This window comes from Mustela erminea, chromosome 5 (genome assembly GCF_009829155.1).
Source record: "Mustela erminea isolate mMusErm1 chromosome 5, mMusErm1.Pri, whole genome shotgun sequence".
NCBI classification, from domain to species: Eukaryota; Metazoa; Chordata; class Mammalia; order Carnivora; family Mustelidae; genus Mustela; species Mustela erminea.
Window position 1 is genome coordinate 129,988,449 of NC_045618.1, and position 24,007 is coordinate 130,012,455.

Genomic DNA, 24,007 nt, shown 5'->3' on the forward strand with positions numbered 1-24,007 from the left:
CGGTACTTCCGTTCCACCTCGTCGAACTTCAACTTCTGCCTGTTCTAGAGTTCCTTCAGGCTCCCTCGGGTTATCGCTAAAGGGGCCCGAAATGCAACCGCTCATACAACCATTCATCACCGGTAAGGCCACAAAGAACACATCTCATTGTTTCCCTAGACTCTGAATTGGCCCTGCGGAGCCTCATGGGAATTGTAGTCTTGTTAAGTAACCTGCTGGATAACCGCGGAAGGTCGCGCTGAAAGTAAAGGACTTAAGTGCGGTGCGCTGGGAGTCCTGGGAGTTGTAGTCAAGGAGCCCTGGGTCTCGTCCAGAACGTGTGGAACGATGTAGAGGAAAAACTACAATTTCCAGCATGCTGTGCGACTCCTTTCTTGACACAGGTGCCCCTTTTCCGCCCCACCCGCGACTAATCGCTTCCGCCCATTTTCTCTGCCGCTTAGCCTGACTAGAAAGGGTGGTCCAGCGGCGGAAGAGTCTGACGCTGTCCTGAAAGGGTGGGCTCGGTGTGGAAGAGGTGAGGGTGTCCCAAGCCGTGTGGGCCGCGTGTCTGGCTGATTTCAGCCTTTCCGCAAACTTATCCTTTCCCCCTGTTCTCTGAGGAGTCCCTAGACTCCCAGGCCCGGCTCTTGCAGTCGGAGCGACCGAGTACGTTGGGAGCCCGAGTACGCTCGGCGTTGGGGCTCTCGGTGAGCCTCGACATTTGATTTTGAAGGAGCTTTTATTGTGCCGGCGATCCGCCGGGCCCTGGCGAGTGCAGTAGATCCACGGCTTCCTGGACGTTCGTCGGTAGAGTCGTCTTCGGCTAACCCACATTCCCTGGTCTTCGTTCATAGTCACCTATCACGTAGTTAAGCCTGGCTCCGAAGATGATGATTAAATCTGAATCCAGCTTCTCGGTAGCTGGTTTGTGAAGCGTCCTGAAGTAGGGAGCGTGTTGGGTCGTGGATTTTTTTTTTTTTTTTTTTTTGCGGATGCCTGTTTTCCTTCGCTTTGTCATGTCGTTGGATTTGCTGCCCTGTCTTGTGGGCTCTCAATGAACAGGTGACGACAGGGACAAGCCTCTGCTGTATTCGAAATCATGTTGAAGCACCCTTTTCAGTCGCTCTTAAAATCGTACCTGGTTTTAACTTCTAGAGCCGTTAAATTAACTTTCTCTCTTTCCTTGGCAAGTAAATCTAGGTTCTGGGTTGGCTTTAGAAGTACAAATTGGTGTCAAGTGTCCATTGCGGTTGCGTGGTTAAAAAAAGGTTCCAGAAATCCTCTGGTGGATTCCTGGGCTTGTTGGACACATTCTGTGCTTGTTTGTAGATATTTACAGACATTTATTTACCGCAGGAAGGTAAGGAGCTGCCCTGGTTTTCCCTAGAGTGAGACAGGGAAGGACCATGCATGTCAGAGTGGGAAAGATCCAGGAGCCGGAAAACCTGGATTATAAGAGCAATTAGCAAAGTGGTTTTGGTACCTAATCCTTTTGTGCTTCGTTTTCCTCATCAGTGAACTAGAGATGGAATCTGCCAGGCCTATGTTATAGAGCTGTTGTGAGGGTGACAGAGTGCTCTGTAAGTTGGCATCTGTGCCAGGGACATTTACATGCTTCCCACGGACTTCAGTGATTGTGAGAGCCGTTCTCAGCATTTTTGTGTCAAATTAATTGTTTTAAACTTTTAAGATTGCTTAAAAGTATTTTCTTTCTAGATTTTCCCAAGTTACCATGATGCTTTATTAATAAACATCAATACTGAGCATTAATTTTGTGTCAGGCACTAAGTGCTCTACATGTATTAACTATTTTAAGCCTTCCAACAATTTTGTGAGGTAGGCATCTATTGTTATGCCCATTTTACAGATTGGGAAACCAAGATGGAAGGTGTCAGTAAAATATCCTGTGCTAAAAAGATATACACTTAATATTTACTTTTTTCTTAAGATTTTATTTATTTATTTGACAGAGAGAGAGAGAGAGATCACAAGTAGGCAGAGAGAAATGGGAAGCAAGGCTCCCTGCTGAACAGAGATTCCCAATGTCCAGCTCAATCCCAGGACCCTGAGATCATGACCTGAGCCGAAGGCAGACGCTTAACTCATTGAGCCACCCAAGCACCCCTAATATTTACTTTCTGCTAGGTGTTTCCTCAGTCCTGTTTCTTCTTCACTGCAATCCTGTAAAGTAGGTTATCATTTTCTCCAACACCTAGATGTAGAATTATTTAACCAGTTTGCTCAGAATTGGGAAACCAAGATTTGAGGGTTTTTTCCCCAAGATTTTATTTATTTATTTGACAGAGACACAGAGAGAGGGAACACAAGCAGGGGGAGAGGGAGAAGCAAGCTTCCCGCTGAGAAGGGAGCCTGATGCAGGGCTTGATCCTAGGACCCTGGGACCATGACCTGAGCCAAAGGCAAATGCCTAACCCACTGAGCCACCCAGGTGCCCCAGAAACCAATATTTGAATTCAAAGCTGCCTACTATAAAGTCTGTGCTTATACCACCATTAGGGATAATTTCATTGTATGTGCCAGCTTTATTTGGCTTTAAATACCCAGAAGGACTTTTAAATTATATTTGGTTTCAGTAGAGCTCAATTAGTGAGGTCTGCCATGGGAAGGGATCAGATAGGAGAAAATACCCACCATACCTTGCAATGCCTGTATCCCCTGAAAACACAAGAGTCAGGAAGTGAGAGTGCAGATGATTCCCTGGCTTACAGTCCTTCACCTTACAATTTTTCAACTTCATGGTGGTATGAAAGTGATACACTTTACGTATATATATATATGTGTGTGTGTGTGTATGTATGTATATGTGTGTGTGTGTGTGTGTATATATATATATATATATATATATATATATATATATATATATTTTTTTTTTTTTTTTTGTAAAGTAAGCTCCACACCCAGTGCAGAGCCGAACAGGGGGACTGAACTCACAACCCTGAGGTTGAGACCTGAGCTGAGATCAAGAGTCAGACCCTTAACCAACTAAACCACATGGGCGTCCTAAGAGTGATACACATTCAGTAAAACCATAGTTTGAATTTTGAATTTGGATCTTTTCTTGGGCTGATAATATACCATATAATACTTTTTTAGTGCTGAGCAGTGGCAGTGAACCACAGCTCCCAGTCAGCCACATGATCACAAGGTTGAACAACTGATATATTTAAACTATTCTGCACCCACACAATCATTCTGTTTTTCACTTTCAGTACAGCAATGAATAAATTATATGAGATATTCAACACTTTTTATAAAATAGGCATTGTGTTAGATGATTTTGCCCAACTGTAGCTAATATAAGTATTCTGAGCATGTTTAAGGTAGGCTAGGCTAAGGTGTGCTGTTCAGCATTTTCAGCTTAAAATATTCTTGACTTATGTTGGGTTTATCTGGATGTTAACTCCATTGTAAGTTGAGGAATATCTGTAGAGTGCATCCAGGGCCATCAGAAGCTTCAACGGGGCGCCTGGGTGGCTCAGCTGGTTAAGCAACTGACACATTGTTGGTTCAGGTCATGATTTCAGGATCATGAGATCAAGTCCCGTATCAGGCTCCGCGCTCAGTGTGGAGTCTGAGATTTCTTCTGTCCTTTCTCCTACTCATGCTCATTCGTGTGTGCTCTCTTTCAAATAACTAAATAAAATCTTAAAAAAAAAAAAAAGAATTCTTATATCTCAATGCTAAGAAAGAAAAAAAAAAAACCAGCATTAAAAAAGAAGCTTCAGCAGGGCTGCCATGATGAGTCTATCTCAAGCTTCTGTTGTGAAAGGTGCTATTGAAAAAAAAGGAAAAGCAAATTGATTCTTTAAAATTTGATGTGTAGCCTTTGGAGTTATGTTTGTTGCTTTGGGAGTTTTGGTAACTAGTTCTTAGTTTAAATCAATTTTCACTCTACCCAGTGGCATTGATAATTTAGTTTGTAATTCTAGGGCAAAACTTTTTTTTCAGAGTGAAATCTGATTTTTTTTTTTAATAGTAAAGTTTATTGAGTACAAAGCTCCCAAAGAGGAGGGGACCTGAGAGGGTTGTCCTGAAATCTGATTTTAGAATAGTTATGAGAGAGAATTAAAGTGTTTTAACCGATTCTTTATATACATTTCTTAGCCACACCCTCAGTTCCTAAAATTTAGCCAGTACTTTTTGGTAAATCAGTCATAATTTGAAGATGCAAGACAATTCTGCTTCATTTAATCATTCATATCTTCTGGCATTTAGCAAGCATAGATGAGAGCAAGATATTTGCCAGTTTTATTCACTATAGTGTATTCCAGGAGCCTAGGACAGTGCCTCAGAGATGGCCCTCAGTAATAGATATGTGTTGAATAATACATGAATGCAGTTATTATTTGTTTTGTCGATACTTTGATTGATCTTGTGCATTCAGCAAAATTTGTGATGCATTCTTATAACTCTTTCCTGTTTTGTACTATTACTTTCATACGTATCAATGTTGAATACCCCAGTTCTGTTGCAGGGTCCTTCAGGAGAGGGATTGTGTCTTGCACTTTATAAATATCCCCTCAGTACCTGAGAGAGTGCCTTGAACAAAGTAGGTGTTCTAGGAATGAATGACTACTTGTGGTTAAGTAGAAGATCAGAAGTATGGTTTGATCAGTTGGAGACCCAACGATCGGATTTGATGTGACAGACTCAGTATTTCCCTTCTCAGATTCTTTTAAACATCTCCAATAACTGCAGGGTGGGGTGGGAGGGAGAGTTTGCAGTGATGGAACCTGAAGCTTTTGGAGCTCTTTTGGAAGCAATCCAGGGAGGGACGTATGTCTGTCTTACTCTCACTCCAGATGAATCGGACAAAGGTTGATGAGGAAGAGTATTGGAACAGCTCCAAGTTCAAGGCTTTCACCTTTGACGATGAAGATGATGAACTCTCACAGGTAGGTTTTCATGAACAATTGCCGCAGGTCACACCTCCACAGTGCCACTCTAAAATTCCTTTGCCTGATATCCTTGGTAACCTGGCTTTTGACTGTGTCTCCCTTAGGCTCAAAAATGTTTTGGGTCAGATCTTTAGAAAAATCTTCATAGAGAAGAGCCCACATAAAAGAGCCAGAAGGATTGTAAAAACCAACTCTCTGCCCTTCTTACTTTTATTCTTAAGGTGATTTCAGTTTCTTTTTCTCTCCTCAGAATCCCAAGTCTTTTATCATGTGATGTAATTTGTTATTTTTGCACGATGAACTGGACTGGATGTTGTTTTTATTGCTTCTGTTTTACAAATGGGGAAATGGGTTTATTTTTGGAGAGCTGGATAAAACTCAGTCAGGTTTACACAGCAAGTCATTGCCAGGTATATGATTAGAACTTAAAAGCAGCTTTCATTCCTTCTAAGTCTTGCCACTGGACTGCAGTGTTGGCTAAAAAGCAGTTTGTTTTCTTGGCAAATATTTAGCAGCCTAGGCGTTCGACTGCAGAAAGTGCTGGCCATCTTCAGTCCCAATGGCAACCTTCTTGGTTGTCAGAGAGAGGTGGGAAGTAGTGACTGCCTGAGTACCCTGCCTTATGTCCCTCTGCAGTTAAAGGAATCCAAGAGAGCAGTGAATAGTCTTCGCGACTTCGTGGATGATGAGGATGACGATGACCTGGAGCGAGTCAGCTGGAGTGGGGAGCCTGTGGGAAGTAAGTAGAGGAGGCTATAGGAAGGGATTGATCCTCAGGGTTCTTGTCACTAATGAAGGCGCCACTTGCTTGTCTCCTCAGTGCTTGTTAGGAAGGGGACTGAGGAGAGACTATTTTTACATGAGCATACATTTAGAAATTTAACCCCAAAAGAAACTTGAGGACACAACAGCAGTAGCTGCCATATGGCTCTCCAGGTCTGCCATCCTGGGGCTGTCTTGGCTGGCTATTTCAGACGCATTTAGGATGCTTGTTAAAGTTAGGTTCCTAGGCTTTACTCCAGAGACTGATTTAGTAGGTCTTGGGGGTGGGGGTTCGGATGGGGGGTGGGTCTTAATTTATAATAGGTACTGCAGCTGCTTCTGATAGTCAGTCATATTTGGAACTGCTGGCTTACTTGCTCATAACCAGCTGGCAGGGCTGACTTCCTTAGCCACCAGGCCTCGCTGTCTGGCTATTTTATAATACCACTTAACACCTTTGCAGAGTCCATCTGATTTTTAAGAATATTTTAAAAAATTTTCTTAATATAGGAAATACCATCAGGATTTGAAAATCAAGTATTTTAGGCATACAGTGCAAAGTTGCCCTCCCACACTACCATGCATCTACTATTCTCAGTTCCTTCTATCCCAAAACATTGCTGTTGTTTGCTTCTTACGTGTTCAACTGAAGATCCTTTTTATGTGTGAAAATGCATATAGGAATTTATTCTTACTCCCCTTTTTTACACCAGTGGTAGTATCCTTTATGCCCTGCTCTTTTCACTTGCCGGTATAGCTTGGAGATCTTTCTGTATCCATACATAAAGAAATTTCTCACTCACTCTCTCTTAAAACAGGAGCATAGTATTATGTTGTATGGATTTTCCATAACTTATTTAACCGTTCCACTTTTTTTTTTTTTTTTTTAAAGATTTTATTTTTTTGACAGAAAGAAAGAGAGCACAAGCAGGGGGAATGGCAGAGGGAGAGGGAGAGAAGCAGGCTCCCCACCTAGAAGGGAGCCTGATGTGGGGCTTGATCCTAGGATTCCAGGATCATGACCTGATCGAAAGGCAGACACTTCACCGACTGAGCCACCCAGGTGCCCCAGCCAGACCACTTGTGATGACCCTTAGATCATTTCCAGTCTTCCCTTGTTTATACTGCTATCAGTAACCTTGTTTCCTGCCCAATATGAGTGCATGAAAGATCAGTTTTTTAGAGTAAAAACACTGGCAAAGGATATTGGCATCTGTACGGGGTACACATTGCCAGGTTGTTCTCCACAGGGGTTGTACTCCCACCAGCAACGTTCGAGTGTTCCTGTTTCCCCACAGCCTTGCCACCAGAGTATTTGAATCAGACTTTGGATCTTTGCCAGTCTTCTAGGGGCCAGCGGTGTCTCAGCGTACTTTACTCTGTGTCGTTCTCTTATTAAGTGTGAGGTTGAGCATCTTTTCCTATGTTTAAGAGCCACTTGAATTTCCATTTCTGTGATCCATTTATTCATTTCCCTTGCTCCTCTTCCTGTTGATTAGTCTGTTTGATTTTATCCTTTCTCCCTGCTCCGGCTTTTTAAGTCCATGTCAGTAAGGGACCAGGGCCTCTGGTGAAAACTTTTAGTGTTTATCAAAATGCTGGATGTCAAGGATTCTTTTGGATGAGAATCACTGACTTAGTTCTTACTCTCTCACAGGTATCTCATGGTCCATCAAAGAGACTGCTGGCAATAGCGGGTCAAGCCAGGAGGGGCGTGAACAGCTGAAGAGCCGAAACAGCTTCTCCACTTACGCGCAACTACCCAAACCTTCTTCTGCCTACTCCCTGAGCAGCTTTTTTAGAGGTAAAGAGTGATGATTAAAGGGACAGAGAGTCCTCCTTTGCTCTTAAAAAAAAAAAAAAAGGCACTCAGGCTATGATTTTCATTTACTCTGGAAGAAAAAGATTATTGAAGGATAAAGAATTATCCTTGGAGCTGACAGGGATTAAAAGTGGGAGAAATGAGAAATTCAGAGGGATCGGACTGGGTTTTAGGAACGTGGTGAACAAAACTGATACTAGCTCTGTGGCAAGTACTGAAGAAATTTGCTTAGGTCAGAATTCCTGTCTACCCCTATGGGTATCTGTTGGGAACCCTTGTGCACTGCTAGTGGGGATGTAAAATGGCACAGCCCCTGTGGGGCACAGGATGGCAGTTCTTCAAAAAAAAGCAAGACAGGGCGCCTGGGTGGCTGAGTTGGTTGAGTGACTGCCTTCAGCTCAGGTCATGATCCTGGAGTCCCGGGATCGAGTCCCGCATCGGGCTCCCGGCTCTGCTTCCCTCTCTGACCTTCTCCTCGCTCATACTCATTGTCTCTCTCTCTCAAATAAATAAATAAAATATTAAAAAAAAAAAAAAAAGCAAGACAGACATACAGGGCCAGATACTGAATGGTTCCAATTCTGTAAGATACGTAGCATAGTCAGGTTCATGAAGACAGCAAAATAGTGGTTACCAGGGGTGGGAGGTAAAGAGGCATGGGGAGTTATTGTTTCATGGGTAGAGAGTCTCATTTGGGGACGATGAGAAGGTTCTGGAGATAGATAGTAGTGATGGCTATACAGTGTGAATATACTCATTGCTACTGAACTGTACATTTAAGAATGATATAAAAAATTCTAGTTTAGGTCACATATATTTTACCACAATTTAAAATATTTTCCACCCTGTGTGTCTCATGGCACCTCAAATTTCTGAAGTCGAACGGAGGTATTTTTTTTTTAAGCCTCAAGTTCCCATATTGCATAAAAAGGTTCTGTACATACTGCATCCTTAACCAAGTCTGAAATGGCTCTCACTTGAACCATTGACCTCTTCCCTTATATGCTCTTTACCTTCAGGGAGAACTAGACCTGGAAGCTTCCAGTCCCTTTCTGATGGTAAGCACTGATCCTCTGCTCTTGATTGCTTTGGGAGATGTTACTGATACGGGGTGCAGTCTGGGGAGTCATGGGGACTGGTGGTAATTAGAATTTCTTCTGAATCTACCACTATTATTAGAGAAATTTTCTGATACTGAGTAAGGAGGTCAAGATCATGCTGGCTGTAGGAGTAAGGGATGACTTCTAGGGATGCTGTCTTTGGGGAGGAGCTGAAATCTACTTTGGGCTGTAAGGATACCTCAGATGCCTTGGGACCTCACAAGTCAAAAAAGGTGTGTGAGAAGGAAGCAGAAGAGGAAAGGATTGACCTGAAGATGGTGTTCTGAGCCAGCTGCCTGTTCTGTTTCAGCTCTGTCGGACGTACCTGCCAAAAGCTATGCTCCAGAGCTGGGCCGACCCAAGGGGGAGTACAGGGTGAGTTATTCCTTGCACTGCACAGTTCAGAGCACTTTGAAGTACATTATCTTGCTTGATCTTCTCAACTTTTTGAGCAGCTATTATTTTAACTTCTTTGTAGATAAGAAAACTGGCTATCTAAACACCAGGGCTTGCCTTGGATCTCACTGCTGTTAAGTGATGTAACTGGGACTCACAATCTATTTTCTGATTCTGTCTTGGTACACGTTCCTTACCCATTATACTGCCTTTTGGAGGCTGTACTTTGAAACTTCTAATCCTTGCTATGGTCTGGAAGCTTGGTGGAGCTCATTTTCCCAAGAAGCACATAACAAAGCACATTGATTCATAAGGAAGAAGCTGTATCGTAAGATCCAGAAGAGGAACACATTTTCCTCTTTCCTTCTGTCTGCAAGACCATTCATTAGAATCCCAAAATGTGACTAACTTGTGTCTGAGGAATGAAATCCTGAACCAGTAGGCATAGGGTTTTGTCAGTTGATTCCTTCCCTCTTTGATCCATTTCTTCTTGCTTTCATTGTCCCTGTTCTGATTCCTTCAAAAACTCAGAACAAGACCATCCCTGTTCTTCATTTTTTTTTTTTCATTCATTCCCTCCTACAAAATATTTCCCTATCAGAGAATAAAGATGGGTTTTAGGTGAGGAGCTGAAACACTGATAATTCTGATCTCTTAACTTCCTGAGATGCATGTGTTGCTAAAATTCCAGGATTACAGCAATGACTGGAGCCCCAGTGACACAGTGCGACGCCTCCGGAAGGGCAAGGTAAGGTCACTGGAGAGAGAATTCTTGTAGGGAAAAAAGCCACCATGACTGGGAGAAAATATTTGCAAAATACATACATTGTAAAGGATTTTTATCCAGAATATATAAAGAATATTATCTTTAATAAGATAAAGAACCCAATAAAAAACTTGGCACAAGATTTAACCAGTTATATCAGAAAAAAGTTATATGAATGGCCAAAGAGCACTTGAGAAGATCTTCCACACCCAAGTTATCAAGAAAATTTGAGTTAAAACTGTGAGATACTACTATACAGCTACTAGAGTGGCTAAATTTAATACTGATCGTACCAAGCACTGGGAGGCTGTAGAGGAGCTAGAGCTCTCATACAGAGAGCAAGAGAGTGAAATGTTAAAACTACTCTGGAGGGGCACCAGGGTGGCTCAGTGGGTTAAAGCCTCTGCCTTCGGCTCAGGTCATGATCCCAGGGTCCTGGGATCGAGCCCTGCATCAGGCTCTCTGCTTGGCTTCTTCTCTCTCTGCCTGCCTCTCTGCCTACTTGTGATCTCTCTGTCAAATAAATTAATGAAATCTTTAAAAAAAAAAAACCTACCCCGGAAAAGAGTCTGGCAGCTTCTTACGAAGTTAAACATACACTTAATTTTATTGGTAGACATTTACAATCCAAGATAAGTGAAAACATATGCTTGAAGATACATACCCAGGGGCACCTGGGTGGCTCAGTAGCTTGAGTGTCTGACTTTTGGTTTCAGCTCATACCATGATTCAGTGTCCTAGGATTGAGTCCTGAATCGAGCTCGTGCTCTGTGCAGATCCTGCCTGTCCCTCCCACTCTGTGACCCCCCCCACCCGCTGTGTGCACGCTTTCTCACACGCACGCACTCTCTCTAACAAATAAATAAAATCTTAAAAAAAAGACTTGTACACAGACTTTCATAATAGCTCTATTCATAATAGCTCCCCAAATGGCAAATATCCCTCAGTAGGTAAATGGATAAATGGTAGTATAGCCATACAATGAAAACTACTTACCAGTGAATAGGAGCAAACTAGCAGTACTCATCACAACATACAGATTCCTCTGAGAATTGTGATATTGAGTGAAAAGTCGGATGTAAAAGAGTACATATTGCGTGATTCTATTTCTGAAATTCTGGGAAAGGGAGACTTCAGTGACTGAAAGATGAGTGGTTGCCAGGAGCTAAGGATGGGAGGAAGGTGTTGACGTCAAAGCCTAAGAGGGAACTTTTTGGCGTGATGGAGTTGTTCTGTATCTTGGTGGTGGAGCGGTTACACGGAATTTTATATGTGCTTGTCAGACTCACTGAACTCTACACTTGGGTCGATTTTATTGTATGTAAATTATACCTCATTAAAGAGAACAGGTCATTTCCACCCTTATGCTTTGGCAAGACTCCATCAGGACATCAAGACTTCTTGCACACTAATTCTGTTCTTATTCTGCCAGGTCTGCTCACTAGAAAGATTCCGCTCCTTACAGGACAAGCTACAACTCCTAGAGGAAGCAGTAAGCATGCATGATGGAAACGTCATTACTGCGGTAAGTTGTGCGTTTTGTTTGTTGTCTGCTTAATTGTGGTTTTCATTACTTTCTCAAAGTCCTGTCAGAATAGGACTTTAACATTTTAGGTTAAATGTCTAGTAGAGATCCTGGATTCCTCTTCAAGTGTAGGATTCTCAGTAATACATGCTCTGAGACTCAGCTGGCAGGAAAGGCATTGTATGTGGAACTCTAGTTGATAAGCAAGAAGCAGCAGGTTGGCTACTCTGTTCTAAAAAGTAATCTGAGGGGCGCCTGGGTGGCTCTCTCGGTTGAGGGATCGACTCTTGATTTCAGTTCAGGTCATAATCTCAGGGTCGTGAGATCAAGCACTGCATGGGGCTCTGTGCTCAGTGGGGAGTCTGCTTGGGATTCTCTCTCTGCTTCTCTCCCTGCTTGTGTGCGCACGTGTAAGTGCACATGCTCTCTCTCTCTCAAATAAATCTTTAAAAATCTCAAATAAAAATCAAAAATTTCAAATAAATCTTTAAAAAAATAAAAACAACAAAAAAGTAATCTGAGGCAGGAGAAGTATGAGAGCAGTCTCTCCCATAGGGAGGTATCTCTTGCCAGTATGGGAATGGGCAGGTGGACTCCTTTCAGACACAACTCAATTCCAGATGTCTGTCACCTGGCCCTCTGTCCCATAGAGAAATCTGTTGTCTGGATGAGCCAAGACTCCTAACGAGGCGCTGACCTCATTCCTACACTTCAGGAGCTCAGGGCAGGGCTTTGTGTTTGAAAGGTTACACAGGGTAATTTACTCTTTATTCTCTTTTCCTCTAGGTTCTGATCTTCCTGAAGAGGACCCTGAGCAAAGGTGAGCGTGGATTGAGAGAAGTTATCAGTTGACAAGATGACTGCTGCATTTGAAGGGAGAATGGCATTGGGGCCTCCGTGCCAGAATGCACCGTCATCAGCTATGTTTCAGAGACAGCGGGGGCGGGGGGGGGGGCGCAAGACTTCAGAGTATTCATCTCATCTGTAAGGGCAGTTGTTCATCCTGCAGGGTGATAACTACATGAACTCCAAAGCCTCCCTGCTTACTAGACAGGCTGATGGCTCTGTTGGTTTGAGGACCTCAGAGTCCATGCTAGGTGCCTGCTGTGTGGTGAGAACTGAAGGCTGACTGAAGGGCCAAGAGTGGCCCTGGGTCGTGAGGTGTGTGCGTGGTGGGTTGAGCCAGAGGAATTGGTACCATAAAAAGCTGTTCCTCGCTTGTGATTGGCTTTGAGATGTTTGGAATGTATGAGGAAGGAGACCTGTTTCACACTTGAGTGTAATAGGCTTTAATCTTTCCCCACCTAACTCCCGCCTGCCTGCCAGAGATCCTGTTCCGAGAGCTGGAGGTGCGACAGGTTGCCCTGAGACATCTCATTCACTTCCTTAAGGAGATAGGGGATCAAAAGTTGCTTTTGGACCTCTTCAGGTAAGAACCGATCGTCTTGTGCATGAAGTTTACTAAGTACTTTATTCAAGGCTCGCTGGCGGATACAAAGAGAAAAGACACTGTCCTTTTTTGCTGTTAGATGAGATACTGAAACACAACAGGATAACTAATAATGCCCCTCAGCTGGCAATAAAATGATAGTGTAGCAGGGGTTAAGAACCAGGTCCTGGAGGCCAACATACCCGTGTTGAATATGGGCACCACCACTTTGTTCATAGAGTGACCTTGAGCAAGTTACCCAACCTCTCCAAGTGTCAGTTCCACATCACTAAAATGGAAATGATGATTCCTATCCCACAGGTCATGAAGATTAAGAGTCAGTGTGGGAAGAGCACTTAGTGTAATGCCTAGCCTATATTAATAATATTTTTAAGTGTTTTATTGTAAAAGAACTAGAATAAAGATATTTCTTATTACTTGGTCCCCTATGATGCCAGTGGGAAGTACAGTGGAAGAGCAGAAGCAGCAAATACAATTTTCACTCAGGATACCCAAAGAAAGCCTCATGGAAGTAGTTAGGAATTGAGACTAGGTAGGAATCTGGTAGGCGGAGAGGCAAGAGGTGGGCATATCTGCTGGAGGCTCGGTGTGGGGGGGTGTCTTCTACCAGATTTTCCTTCCTTCCCTATCTCATTCTAATCAGTAGAAACTATTTCCTGCCAGTAGATTAAAATGTATTTTTATTATGTCCTTTCTTCAATGTCAGGGAAGTGATTGGAACCTCTTTTTAGGCTGATATGTGGTCCAATGGAACTCTAGTTAACGCAGTGACTCTAGCACAATGATGAGCTGTCCCAGAGTTGGAGGTGGGGAAAGCAGATCACCTGCCCAGGGCCAAGATTACAGATGGTTAGCCAGGGATTTGCAGAAGACATGTTCATTGAGGCAGGCTGTTCCCTTCCTCAGTTCCCTTCTTTTCCAATCAAGAAGGCTTTATTAACCATCAGCTTCAGGTCAAAGCCATGATTTAATTACAGTCGTCCATTCAGAATAAGAAGGAATCAGAAGACAAAGTCTTTGTTCTCCAAGGCCTTACACCATTGGGAGAAACAAAGGTTTTTCTACACTGTATGTGAAAACAACAGAGAACAATATAGGAATTTTCTTTCCAAGATTGTACTGTCCAAGAAGAGTGCTTAATCTTTCCAAAAAGCCCTGTAGGATTACCGCTGGACCTTTATGGAGGCTCTGAGCCTTTCTATCAGGCCTGTTAGCATTACAAAGTTGCTAGGGGCCTGCAGTGCCTTCCTTGCTTTTCACTCAGAGTGATCAGGGGAGCAGTGATATCTGATGCACCATGTGTTTTCAAGAGATTGCTGGTGGTAGAAAGTTTAAGAAGAGGAGGGCTTACTCATGTGTGGAGGTGAATTGAATTTGAAATTGTCTTTCTCCTAGAGCAGCCATCTTATTTTGTGAGGTTATATTGCCACACGTCAATAGCTAAAAATGCCCTGCTCCCTTCTGCTTCTTCCCAGGTTCCTAGATAGAACAGAAGAGCTTGCGGTAAGTGTGGCCTTTGTTTCAGTTGGGGACCGGTTTAATAGAAATCTAAGCCAAAACCCAGTCTCCGAGATCAGACTACTTAACAGTTTTCTTACTTTGGTGTTGATCTCATCCAAAAGAGAAAGGCATCTGGGAAGCCTGAAAACTTAATCCAAATGATGTAGTTTCTTTTTAGATGCTCTTTTGATAGGACTTATGGATAAATATTTTTTTGAAGAATGAATAAAAACTGGCCTGCTCAGTTTATAATTTTATTTTAGTTTCTAGTTGTTTTCAGTTCCTGGTTTGTAGGAGCTTTTGGGTTTTGGCTTCCAATAGTAGAAAATGTTGTAAGTTAAGAGGGATGAGAAACCAGATATGGGTCAAGAAGGAAGATAGGTCAAGCTGGTGGTACACTCAATACACATTTTGGCTGAGAGCTTGATGACTGTTAAAACTGATTTTTGGCAGAGTTTCACCATTACAGAATAAACTCCTGGAATACAAGAATAAAGCTGAAGTTGTACCAAAACTTTCATTCTATCATTAAAACCGTAGTGATCCACTTCTAAAAGTTTGCTGTTAATAGTGCAGAGGTTAGAATTCCTCAGCACCAGCCAGTGGCCATCCCTGCCATTTCGTTCTGTGAATTACTGCACCGCACGTTGGCGGTGAGATCAGTGCTCACGTTCAGCTTACCTGAGAATCTTGCTCCCCTTTGCCCAGCAGAAGGTAATTGAGGAAAATGTTTTTCAGTAACATTTTGTAAAAGGAACTTGTAGTTAATATTCAAGGCATGGGAAACTCTTCGAAATCCTTTATCATAATGTACTGAAAAGGACTGGCAGTCTGTAACAATCATTTGGAAGAGCTTTTTGTTTACCTTTTTTTTTTTTTTATCTCCAGAGATTTGAAACTGTAAGGAAGTTTTTCCTACAGCATTCTTACAAAGTTTGATTTGTGAAAATAAATGTGTTTTGGGTAACTAATTTTCCTCCAAAACTTCATTTTCTCCCTTTTGCTATTATTTTTGAACTGAAGATGATTTATCCTGCATGCTGTTGTATGTAAACTTAGAGTTTTCCAACCTCGCAAACTTCAGAAATGGCCAAGTTGACAGTCTGCTTTCAGTTTATCCTCATAGAGTGGGAAGGTTACCTAAATAGGACTTTATTGAAAGGCTTAAGGCCAAAAGGAAATTGAACAATTTAAATTAACTATAACTCAAAGATGACTTTCTTTGATACTTGGAATGATTATATGCCAGATATTTTATGAAGATTAGATTTTGATATATCTCTTCATTTACATTTTTATACACTTGTTTCTAAAAGGATATATTGCCCTTCCTAAAGCCAGTTCGTTCTCCTAATATTGATATTAACTGTCAGACTGTTAATTTTTTAATCCTTGGAAAGTTTTTTTAAAGATTTTATTTATTTATGAGAGAGAAAGAGAGAGGAGCAGAGGAAGAGGTCTCAGGACCCTAAGATCATGACCAGAACCAAAACCAAGAGTTAGAGCTTAACCAACTGAGCCACCCAGGCTCCCTGATTCTTGGAAAGTTTTAATAATTGTACACAAAATTGCAAGTTTTACAATCACCATTAATTATTGCATCAATTAATCCTTATAATGATAAATAGGGATTTTTTTAAAGAGATTTTATTTATTTATTTGACAGAGAGAGATCACAAGTAGGTAGAGAGGCAGGCAGAGAGAGAGGGAAGCAGGCTCCCTGCTGAGCAGAGCGCCCGATATGGGACTCGATCCCAGGACCCTGAGATCATGACCTGAGCCAAAGTCAGCGGCTTAACCCACTGAGCCACCCAGGCGCCCAATAAATAGGGATTTAAACTTAAGTTCTTTTCTTGGAATCCGAAACAGAAAGCACATAAGGAGATTTTCTTTCAGAGGTATATGTGGAACCTGTAGTATTTGAATGTGAATCTTCAGTCAGTGTCAGCAGTGAATCAGAGGACAGTGCTTGTTCCTGTCATTTATATTGTTAATTACTAGAAATTTACAGGGTCATGTTATCATTGATCATGTATAATGTCAAGGGTGCCAAAAATAATGCTGAAGTAAGCATTTAGTTCTTTGGCCTTTCAGAGGCTAAGGCTGAAGCAAAAGCTGGCTTTAGTTAAATAGTGAGGCTGAAGCCAGGCTTCGGGGTAAAGCTAGGCGCGCACCTACTTAGTACTTCATTATGGGCAAGCACTTGTCAGGTAAGTGCTTCCTACGGTGATGGTCGTCTTTTCCATCTGTGCTATTGGACGTGGGAGCACTAGTCATGTGGTAAAGTGACTAATGTAAGTAAGGATAGGAATTGTTTAACTTAATTAATTTAAACATAAATGTAAACCAAACGGGGTAGTGCTTACTGTATTGGGTATTGCAGTTACAGATAAACCCAAGAGTGATTTTAAAGATTTTTAAAAAATTTTTATTTATTTGACAGAGAGTGAGAGCACAAGCTGGGGGAGCAGAAGAAGGGGAGGGAGAAGCAGGCTCCCCCCCGAGCAGGGAGCCCAACGTGGGGCTTGATCCCAGGACCCTGAGATCATGATGACCTGAGCCAAAGGCAGATGCTCAACCATCTGAGCCACTGGTGTCCCAAGATTTTCTTTTTTTTTTTAAGTAATCTCAATACCCAGGATGGGGCTTGAACTGAAAACCCCGAGATCAAGAGTTGCACACTCTACTTACTAAGCCAGCCAGACCCCAAAGAGCAATTTTCAATTACTGTCTACCCTCCCTACATGCCGCCTATTCATACTCAGAGGAATCTCTAATAATGAAGAGTTTAGTTTTTTAAGGATGGAAAGTCTACTTACATCGCTACTTAACCCTTTAAAAGAGGCAAAATAGACAAAATGGTTCAAGCCTTTCATTCATTCATTCATTCATTCATTCATTTACTTATCTTGTAGCTGTCTCATTATCGTGAGCACTTGAACATACAGGACCCTGAGAAACGAAAAGAATTTCTTAAGACCTGCATTGGGTAAGTCTGGGGGAGAAATGTTTTGAAGTATAAATATTCTTATACAGAGAACCGAAGAGACTAAATGAGGGTGGAGGTGATAGGTAGTTGAAGGGAAAGGCTGATGGTGGGTCATACATGCCTCATTAAAGGTGGTCTCACTCAGTGACTCCAGACAGTAACTCCCCAGTAGAGTTTTCACTGATGGGTAGTAAATTGAGAAAAATAAAGACAATATAAAGAGTTTGTTTTTTCTATAGTTAAATTTATCTAATTTGAAAGGCTGCCTTTTATTCTGGGATTTTTTTTTCCTCCTCTTTCTCCCTTTTTTGGGGGTAAAATGGAATGTAATTTTTTTTTTATGACTTTATATATTTAAAAAAAACGGTTGGCAACACTTTATCTTCCATGTTGTTTTCAGTGTTACTGGTCCCCGAGACCCCAAAGCACAGGAACCACTGATTCAGTACAGGTGTTTATCCGGATATAAGTCCCTGTAAAAACCAGAGCCACATACTATCTTCCAGTGGTGAGCACTCGGTGCTCTTGGAAGTAGCTTATTCTGTTGTTAGACAACCTCCATTATCATAAAATACTTTTGTTATACCAAGCTGAAACTTGCTTCCTTCTGTCTTTCAAGACAGGCATAGAGTCCACACAGTAGATCTTTTTTGTTTTAAGATTTTATTTATTTATTTGGCAGATAGAGATCACAAGTAGGTAGAGAGGCAGGCGGGGGGTGGGGGAGCAGGCTCCCTGCTGAGCACAGAGCCCGACGTGGGACTCAATCCCAAGACCCTGAAACCATGACCCAAGCTGAAGGCAGAGGCTTAACCCACTGAGCCACCCAGGCGCTCTACACAGTAGGCCTTAATTCACATTCAGTATTCACAGTTGCTTTAGTCATTCCTCATGGGGTAGGAGTTGCAGGATTCACATTTAGAAATTTGTCTTTGTCCATGCAATCCTTAATTTTAATGTTACCGGATACTAAGCTATGTCACAGTGGCCTCTGGTGAACAAAGAGGAATGTTGGAATAGTGAAGTAACTGAAACCTATTGCTGTCTCTCTTTATCTCTTCTATAAAAATTGGCTCTGGCTCACATTTACCTGGGATAGTGTAACTGAGTTACAGAATTCTTTGGGGGTGAGTAGAGTACTGGACTAAGGCAGTACTTTCTAAAGAAGAGAGCTGTGAACTGGAAGCTTAAAAATCTGGCTGCTGCCTGGGTGGCTCAGTGGGTTAAAGCCTCTGCCTTCGGCTCAGGTCATGATCCCAGGGTCCTGGGATCAAGCCCCAAATCGGGCTCTCTGCTCAGCGGGGAGCCTGCTTCCTCCTCTCTCTCTGCCTGCCTCTCTGCCTACTTGTGATCTCTGTCTGTCAAATAAATAAATAAAATCTTAAAAAAAAAAAATCTGGCTGCTGTTCCTGGCATTATATCTTGGTTTACCACGTATGACTTTTAGGCAAGATACTGTTTGTCCCTCAACTTTTTCATGTGTAAGAGGATGGGACCCTCGATATCTTTGTGGATACGTGACATTCTTATCAGCCTATACACGTACCTCTATGCCTAGTAATTTAATTTTACCTTATACCTCTGCAGTAGGAAATAGCTAATGATTGTAAGCCCCTCCTAAAGAGAGTTAAGCGTTGACATTAAGGCCAGACAGGAACCACAGGGCTTCCCTGGGATGTGGATGCTGGGCCGTCGGCTGGGCTCACTCATACACTAAGTGACCGGTTCGCCAAATGTTCCAGCTCCTACGGTGAGAGGTCTCTAACTCATTCCTCAGCAAAACCACTGATGACTGTATATTTTGTGGACTTTCAGAATCGCTCTTTTTTTTTTTTTTTTTTTTTGAGTTTTTATGTTTTTTTAAGTAATCTGCACCCAACAGAGGTCTGGAACTGACAACCCTGAGATCCACAGTTGCACACTCTACTGACTGAGCCAGTCAGGCGCCCCTCAGGATCCCTCTTGAATTGGCAAAACCTAAAATACAAAATCCCAGCCAAGGGTCTATTCTGTTTCCTCTCTCTCTGCCTTGCAGGGATGCTCTAATGGTGCACTGGGATCAGATTTGTGAGGTGCTGTGAGCCTCTTACTTGCAGTGGTGGTTTGGTCTACTTGGGTTTGTTTCTTATTTCAGTAGAGAAGGGGGTACTAACCTTCTGGCTCTTTACCAGTTTGCCATTTTCAGCAGAAGATTCAGCACATATTCAAGACCATTACACCCTCCTGGAACGCCAGATCATTATTGAGGTTAGACTCCTTGTCGCTACATTTTCTGCTTCAGTGCCAGTGCTCAGTGCCATTCAGCATCTGGGAGACCTCTGTGCTCTGCCGTGTATGTCATTTCCTGTTAACATCCTCTAGGAGCCTTTCATTTCCTCTTTCGATGATTGCCCTTTTCCCGCCATTGTTCTCAGGCTTCTTTTTCTTCTCACTTGCTGCTGACCTGGACGTTTTCCTCTCCCCGCCCCTCCTCGAGAACTCCCATTTCATCCTTACCTCGCCAGTCTTCATTCAGCATGGATCTGTCATCATTTTATGGATTTTAAACTCCCCTGGGCTATCCTGGGCAGTTTCTTTCTTTTTTTCTTTGCCTCTTCCCTAAGAAAGGAAGCACAACTGCTATAGTATTTCATGTTTCTCTTCTGTCTGTACTCTGTGGACATTGTTGTTTTTTTCTCACTTGGTTCACTCCACCACAGGCAAATGATCGACATCTAGAGTCAGCAGGACAGACTGAGATCTTTCGGAAGCACCCCCGCAAAGCTTCCATCCTCAACATGCCGTTAGTGACAACGCTTTTCTACTCGTGCTTCTACCATTACACGGAGGCTGAGGTAGAGGCAAAGTGTGAAAGACCGCACACACTTGCACCGCACCAGAGGAATAACGTTTGAAGCCCCTTATTTCAGTATGCTCTTAACAGTGGGTGTACATAGTTCCTGGGGAGGAACTATGTACTTCTATGAACTTCTACCTGGAAGCATCCCTGGCCCTCAGAAGGGGTGAGCCAAGAGGGAAAAAGAGGTTTGGAAGGGCTTGTGTGGCTTCCAGTGAGCTGGCTTGCTAGCATAGCCCGTTCGGTCTCACCGGTGCTGGTCCCACAGCAGTCCCTCCTCAACGGTCCCTAATTTGAAATGGGTTCGCATGGTATGAAGGAGAGCAGCAGGGTGTTAAGTATTTGTGTGAACTTAAAAAAAAATGTTTTTTTGAAGAGGTTCAAGTTTAATGTCATAGGTGGGAATGATCATAATGATCACAAGATTGGCATTAAATTGAGAAATACACCATACCTATTAATCCGGTCTTACTTAGTCCAGTTTGAACTGGTGGAGTTTTTCTCTTAAGTTAACTTCTGGGTTTAAATGGCTACAGAGAGGAACGTACAATATCTAAGTAGTGGAAAGACAATGTTAGGGTGGTATTTGGGAAAGTCGGTAACAGTAAAATTCCATCTCCACTTTGATCCTAGGGGACGTTCAGCAGTCCGGTCAACCTGAAGAAGACGTTTAAGGTAGATATAAATTGATCAGTCTTTGGTAAACTGGTGTCAGGGTAACTCTGGAATAGCTATTGCTTGGTCACCCTGCACAGGAAGTCCTTTGACAGTCACAGTTAAAGGCAGAAGGAATGAGTGTGTGGGAAGTGAGGGAAGACCTGAGCGGCATGGCCGGCAGCGGTGCTGGGACTTGGGAAGGAAAAGGTTCTTGATAACTTCGTGGGATTTGCATTTTAAGGGACAGATTCAACACCAGGGAATATTTTTGCCCGTCTTTCCTAGAATTCTCTGCTGATGCATTTCTATTCCCCCTTAATTCCCTTGGTCTCTGATTTTTAGATCCCAGACAAACAGTATGTGCTGACAGCCCTAGCAGCTCGCGCCAAGCTTCGAGCCTGGCATGATGTCGATGCCCTCTTTACCACGAAGGTGCGTGCCCCGGGACTGTCTGGTGCCGCTGGGGCCTTGGACGTATCATCTTGTACTCCATGCCTCATGGGGATCTCACATTCTAGTTACTGGGTTACATTTTTCCTCCAACTTTTTATTTTCCAAGATGTCAAACTGAAAGAAAAATTGGAAGAACGGTATAATAAACATACTAGTAGTCTTACTCCACGGATTTAGTAACTTTTTTTTGCCCTATTTGCTTTCTCTTTTTTCTTTTGCTGAACCATTTGAAAGTATGTCACAGACATCATGACACTTCTCCTTTGCATACTTAAGCATTTATTTCAATTATAACCACAGTATTAGTGTCATTTTCAGGATATTTAACATTAATATTATGATATTGTGTCTATAGTCTATATTCAAATCAGCTCATTAGAGCTTTTTGGTTTTTGTGTGTGTGTGTTTGCTGTCAGGATCCGGTCAAGGATCTTGCATTACTTTGGTTGTCATGTCTCTTTATATTTTAAATATCACTTTTTCAATAAATAAATAAATACCATTTTTTCTACTGTGGGTTTCAGAATTTTCTCTCTTTCCGTTTGTTAGGTTTTTGTTATTGTTGTTGTTGCTTGGGTTTTTTTTTTTTTTAAGATTTTATTTTTAAGTAATCTCCACACCCAATGTGGGGCTCAAACCCATGACCCTGAGGTCAAGAGTCACGTGTCCACCTACTCAGCCTACCAGCTGCCCCCGCCCTTTTTGGTGTTGGTGGTGGTTAGTTATTTAATTAGCTACACTGACTACCAAAGCAATACATGTCTGTGTCAAAATCAAACACTGTACGAGAGCATAGTCAAATTACATGAAGTTCCTTGTCCATTGTCTACCTGCTCCTGTGTCAGTCCCCTCTGCAAGGCAAATACTCTTAAAAGTTTGATGGGTAGTTTTCCAGACTTTCCCTCATGAATTTACAAATATATTTACATGAATATAAGCACAGAGAATGGGATTTTTTTCTACCCAGATAAGTTCATACAATAAGTATTATAAAGTAAATTGCTTATTTCAAATAGGCATATTTCACAGACTTTTTTCTGCCTGTAGATCTACGAACTTATTTCATATATCTGACTCTTTTCTACCCTCTGAAATTCCTTGACTTTTCTGAAAAAATCCTCTCTCTTCACTTCTCTGTCTCCCACCTCCCATCCATCCATGCTCACCACCATGTTATTCTAGTCTGACCATAAAATGTATGGTCACAAAGTGTGTTGAGTCTGTCTTGCCTAGCTACTGCTGCCCTGTCTTTCCTTTTCAGAACTGGCTGGGCTACACTAAGAAGAGAGCACCCATTGGCTTCCATCGGGTTGTGGAAATTTTGCACAAGAACAGTGCCCCTGTCCAGGTAATGGCCCCTAAAAAGTGTTGGGTGCAGGATCCTCTAGGACACCCAGCTTTCAGCTTCTTACTGGTCAGTGATGGGAGACTTGAGACCTGCTCTGCTTTATCTTAAAGATAACATAATGGCGGTAGTGGACCTTGAGATAGAAAAGAGGAGGGAGGGAAGTTTTCCTCTGCCTTCAGAAGTAATCCCAGACTGCCCCTCTCTGAGGAACATCTACTGTGTTTAGCCTATGTGAAGCACTGGGATACTGATCAAATGATATAAAGGAGAGCTCAGTGAGAAAGGACATCAAGGAGCAAAGAGCACAGCACTGGAGCATATCTAGAGCACACCTGTTGCCTGGGTACCCAGCTGTCGGGTAAGGCAGTGTTTGCTCTTCCCATCTCTTCTGGGTGAGTGTGGAAGTACCGCATACAGTCTGCCTCATTCCCCATTGCAGAACTCACCCCATGGTTGATCATGGGAGCGGTAGGCATTAGATATCAGAACCCTTGCCTTCGTGAGGATTTTTGTTGTCTTCCTTTTAGAGTTCTTTGTTTTGTGGGTCTGGAAGTCATTAATCAGAAGTATCTTTTCCCGTAGGTATTACAAGAGTATGTTAATCTGGTGGAAGATGTGGACACAAAGTTGAACTTAGCCACCAAGTTCAAGTGCCATGAGGTCGTCATTGATGTGAGTCCCTAAAAAATGAGAACCCTAAGTTGGACCCTTGGTGGAGAGTGGGGGATTATGATATTCTCTGTCCTAGATCCTGAGGTGCTTTCAATTTTTACTTGATAGACAGAATGATCTGGCAAGAATTAGTTTGGAAGGAGCTCCCTATATTATTTTCGTAGCCTTTTGACTATAATCTGTTTTTATAAATTTGTTGCATTCAAGGAATTCACAGAACTGAATCCAGCCACATAAGCTCTATAGACGTCTCTTCAATAAGAAGTTCTGTAGGTGTTTGACCCCACTGTCATCCCACTACAACCCCTCAGTCTCTTCTTGAACCTTGGCCCCATGTTGGGAGTGGCAGAAAGCAAAAGGCCCTCGTAGAGAAGGCCGATTGGAGGTTTTATATCTTTTGGTGTACAGACTTGCCGGGACCTGAAGGATCGTCAGCAGTTGCTAGCATACAGGAGTAAGGTGGATAAAGGATCTGCAGAGGAGGAGAAGATCGATGCCATTCTGAATAGCTCGGTGAGCAGCTTGTGCCTTCCGCGGTCCCAGGAGACGGTCCTCCTAGTACCACCAAGTATATATCCCCAAGGCCTGATGGGGTCAGAGTTTGCAGACGGTCATGGGTACAAGGATCTCCTGCGGGCCTAAGGGTCTGAAGCACTGCTTTGAAAAGAGGAAATTATTCCCTAGATGTGGAATGATCCAGTGGTAATCTGGGGACATGGGGTTGAGACTTCACATAGCAGCGTGGTAGTCATTAAACGTAGCAGGTAGGAGGTGCTAGTCCAGGGGGTATGGAAGCAACGGCTGCAGATTTGGAATATCCTGATAGGAGT

The 24,007-nt window shown here is 42.6% G+C and overlaps 1 protein-coding gene across 4 annotated transcripts in view; it reads left to right on the forward strand.

Moving 5' to 3' along the window:
- The window catches only part of VIPAS39 (VPS33B interacting protein, apical-basolateral polarity regulator, spe-39 homolog), a 25,476-nt gene continuing 1,469 nt past the window's right edge, over positions 1–24,007 (forward strand). Inside the window, exons 1-19 of one of the 4 annotated variants that reach the window (XM_032344816.1) lie at positions 1–122; positions 4,806–4,898; positions 5,538–5,640; positions 7,321–7,467; positions 8,505–8,543; positions 8,896–8,960; positions 9,673–9,729; positions 11,180–11,272; positions 12,059–12,092; positions 12,599–12,701; positions 14,198–14,225; positions 17,138–17,211; positions 19,383–19,458; positions 19,911–20,045; positions 20,681–20,722; positions 21,047–21,136; positions 22,419–22,505; positions 23,088–23,177; positions 23,586–23,690. In XM_032344816.1, coding sequence (XP_032200707.1) covers positions 4,806–4,898; positions 5,538–5,640; positions 7,321–7,467; positions 8,505–8,543; positions 8,896–8,960; positions 9,673–9,729; positions 11,180–11,272; positions 12,059–12,092; positions 12,599–12,701; positions 14,198–14,225; positions 17,138–17,211; positions 19,383–19,458; positions 19,911–20,045; positions 20,681–20,722; positions 21,047–21,136; positions 22,419–22,505; positions 23,088–23,177; positions 23,586–23,690 — 1,461 coding nt within the window. In that variant the 5' untranslated portion in view covers positions 1–122. The other 3 variants (XM_032344815.1, XM_032344817.1, XM_032344818.1) reach the window with 3 other exon arrangements.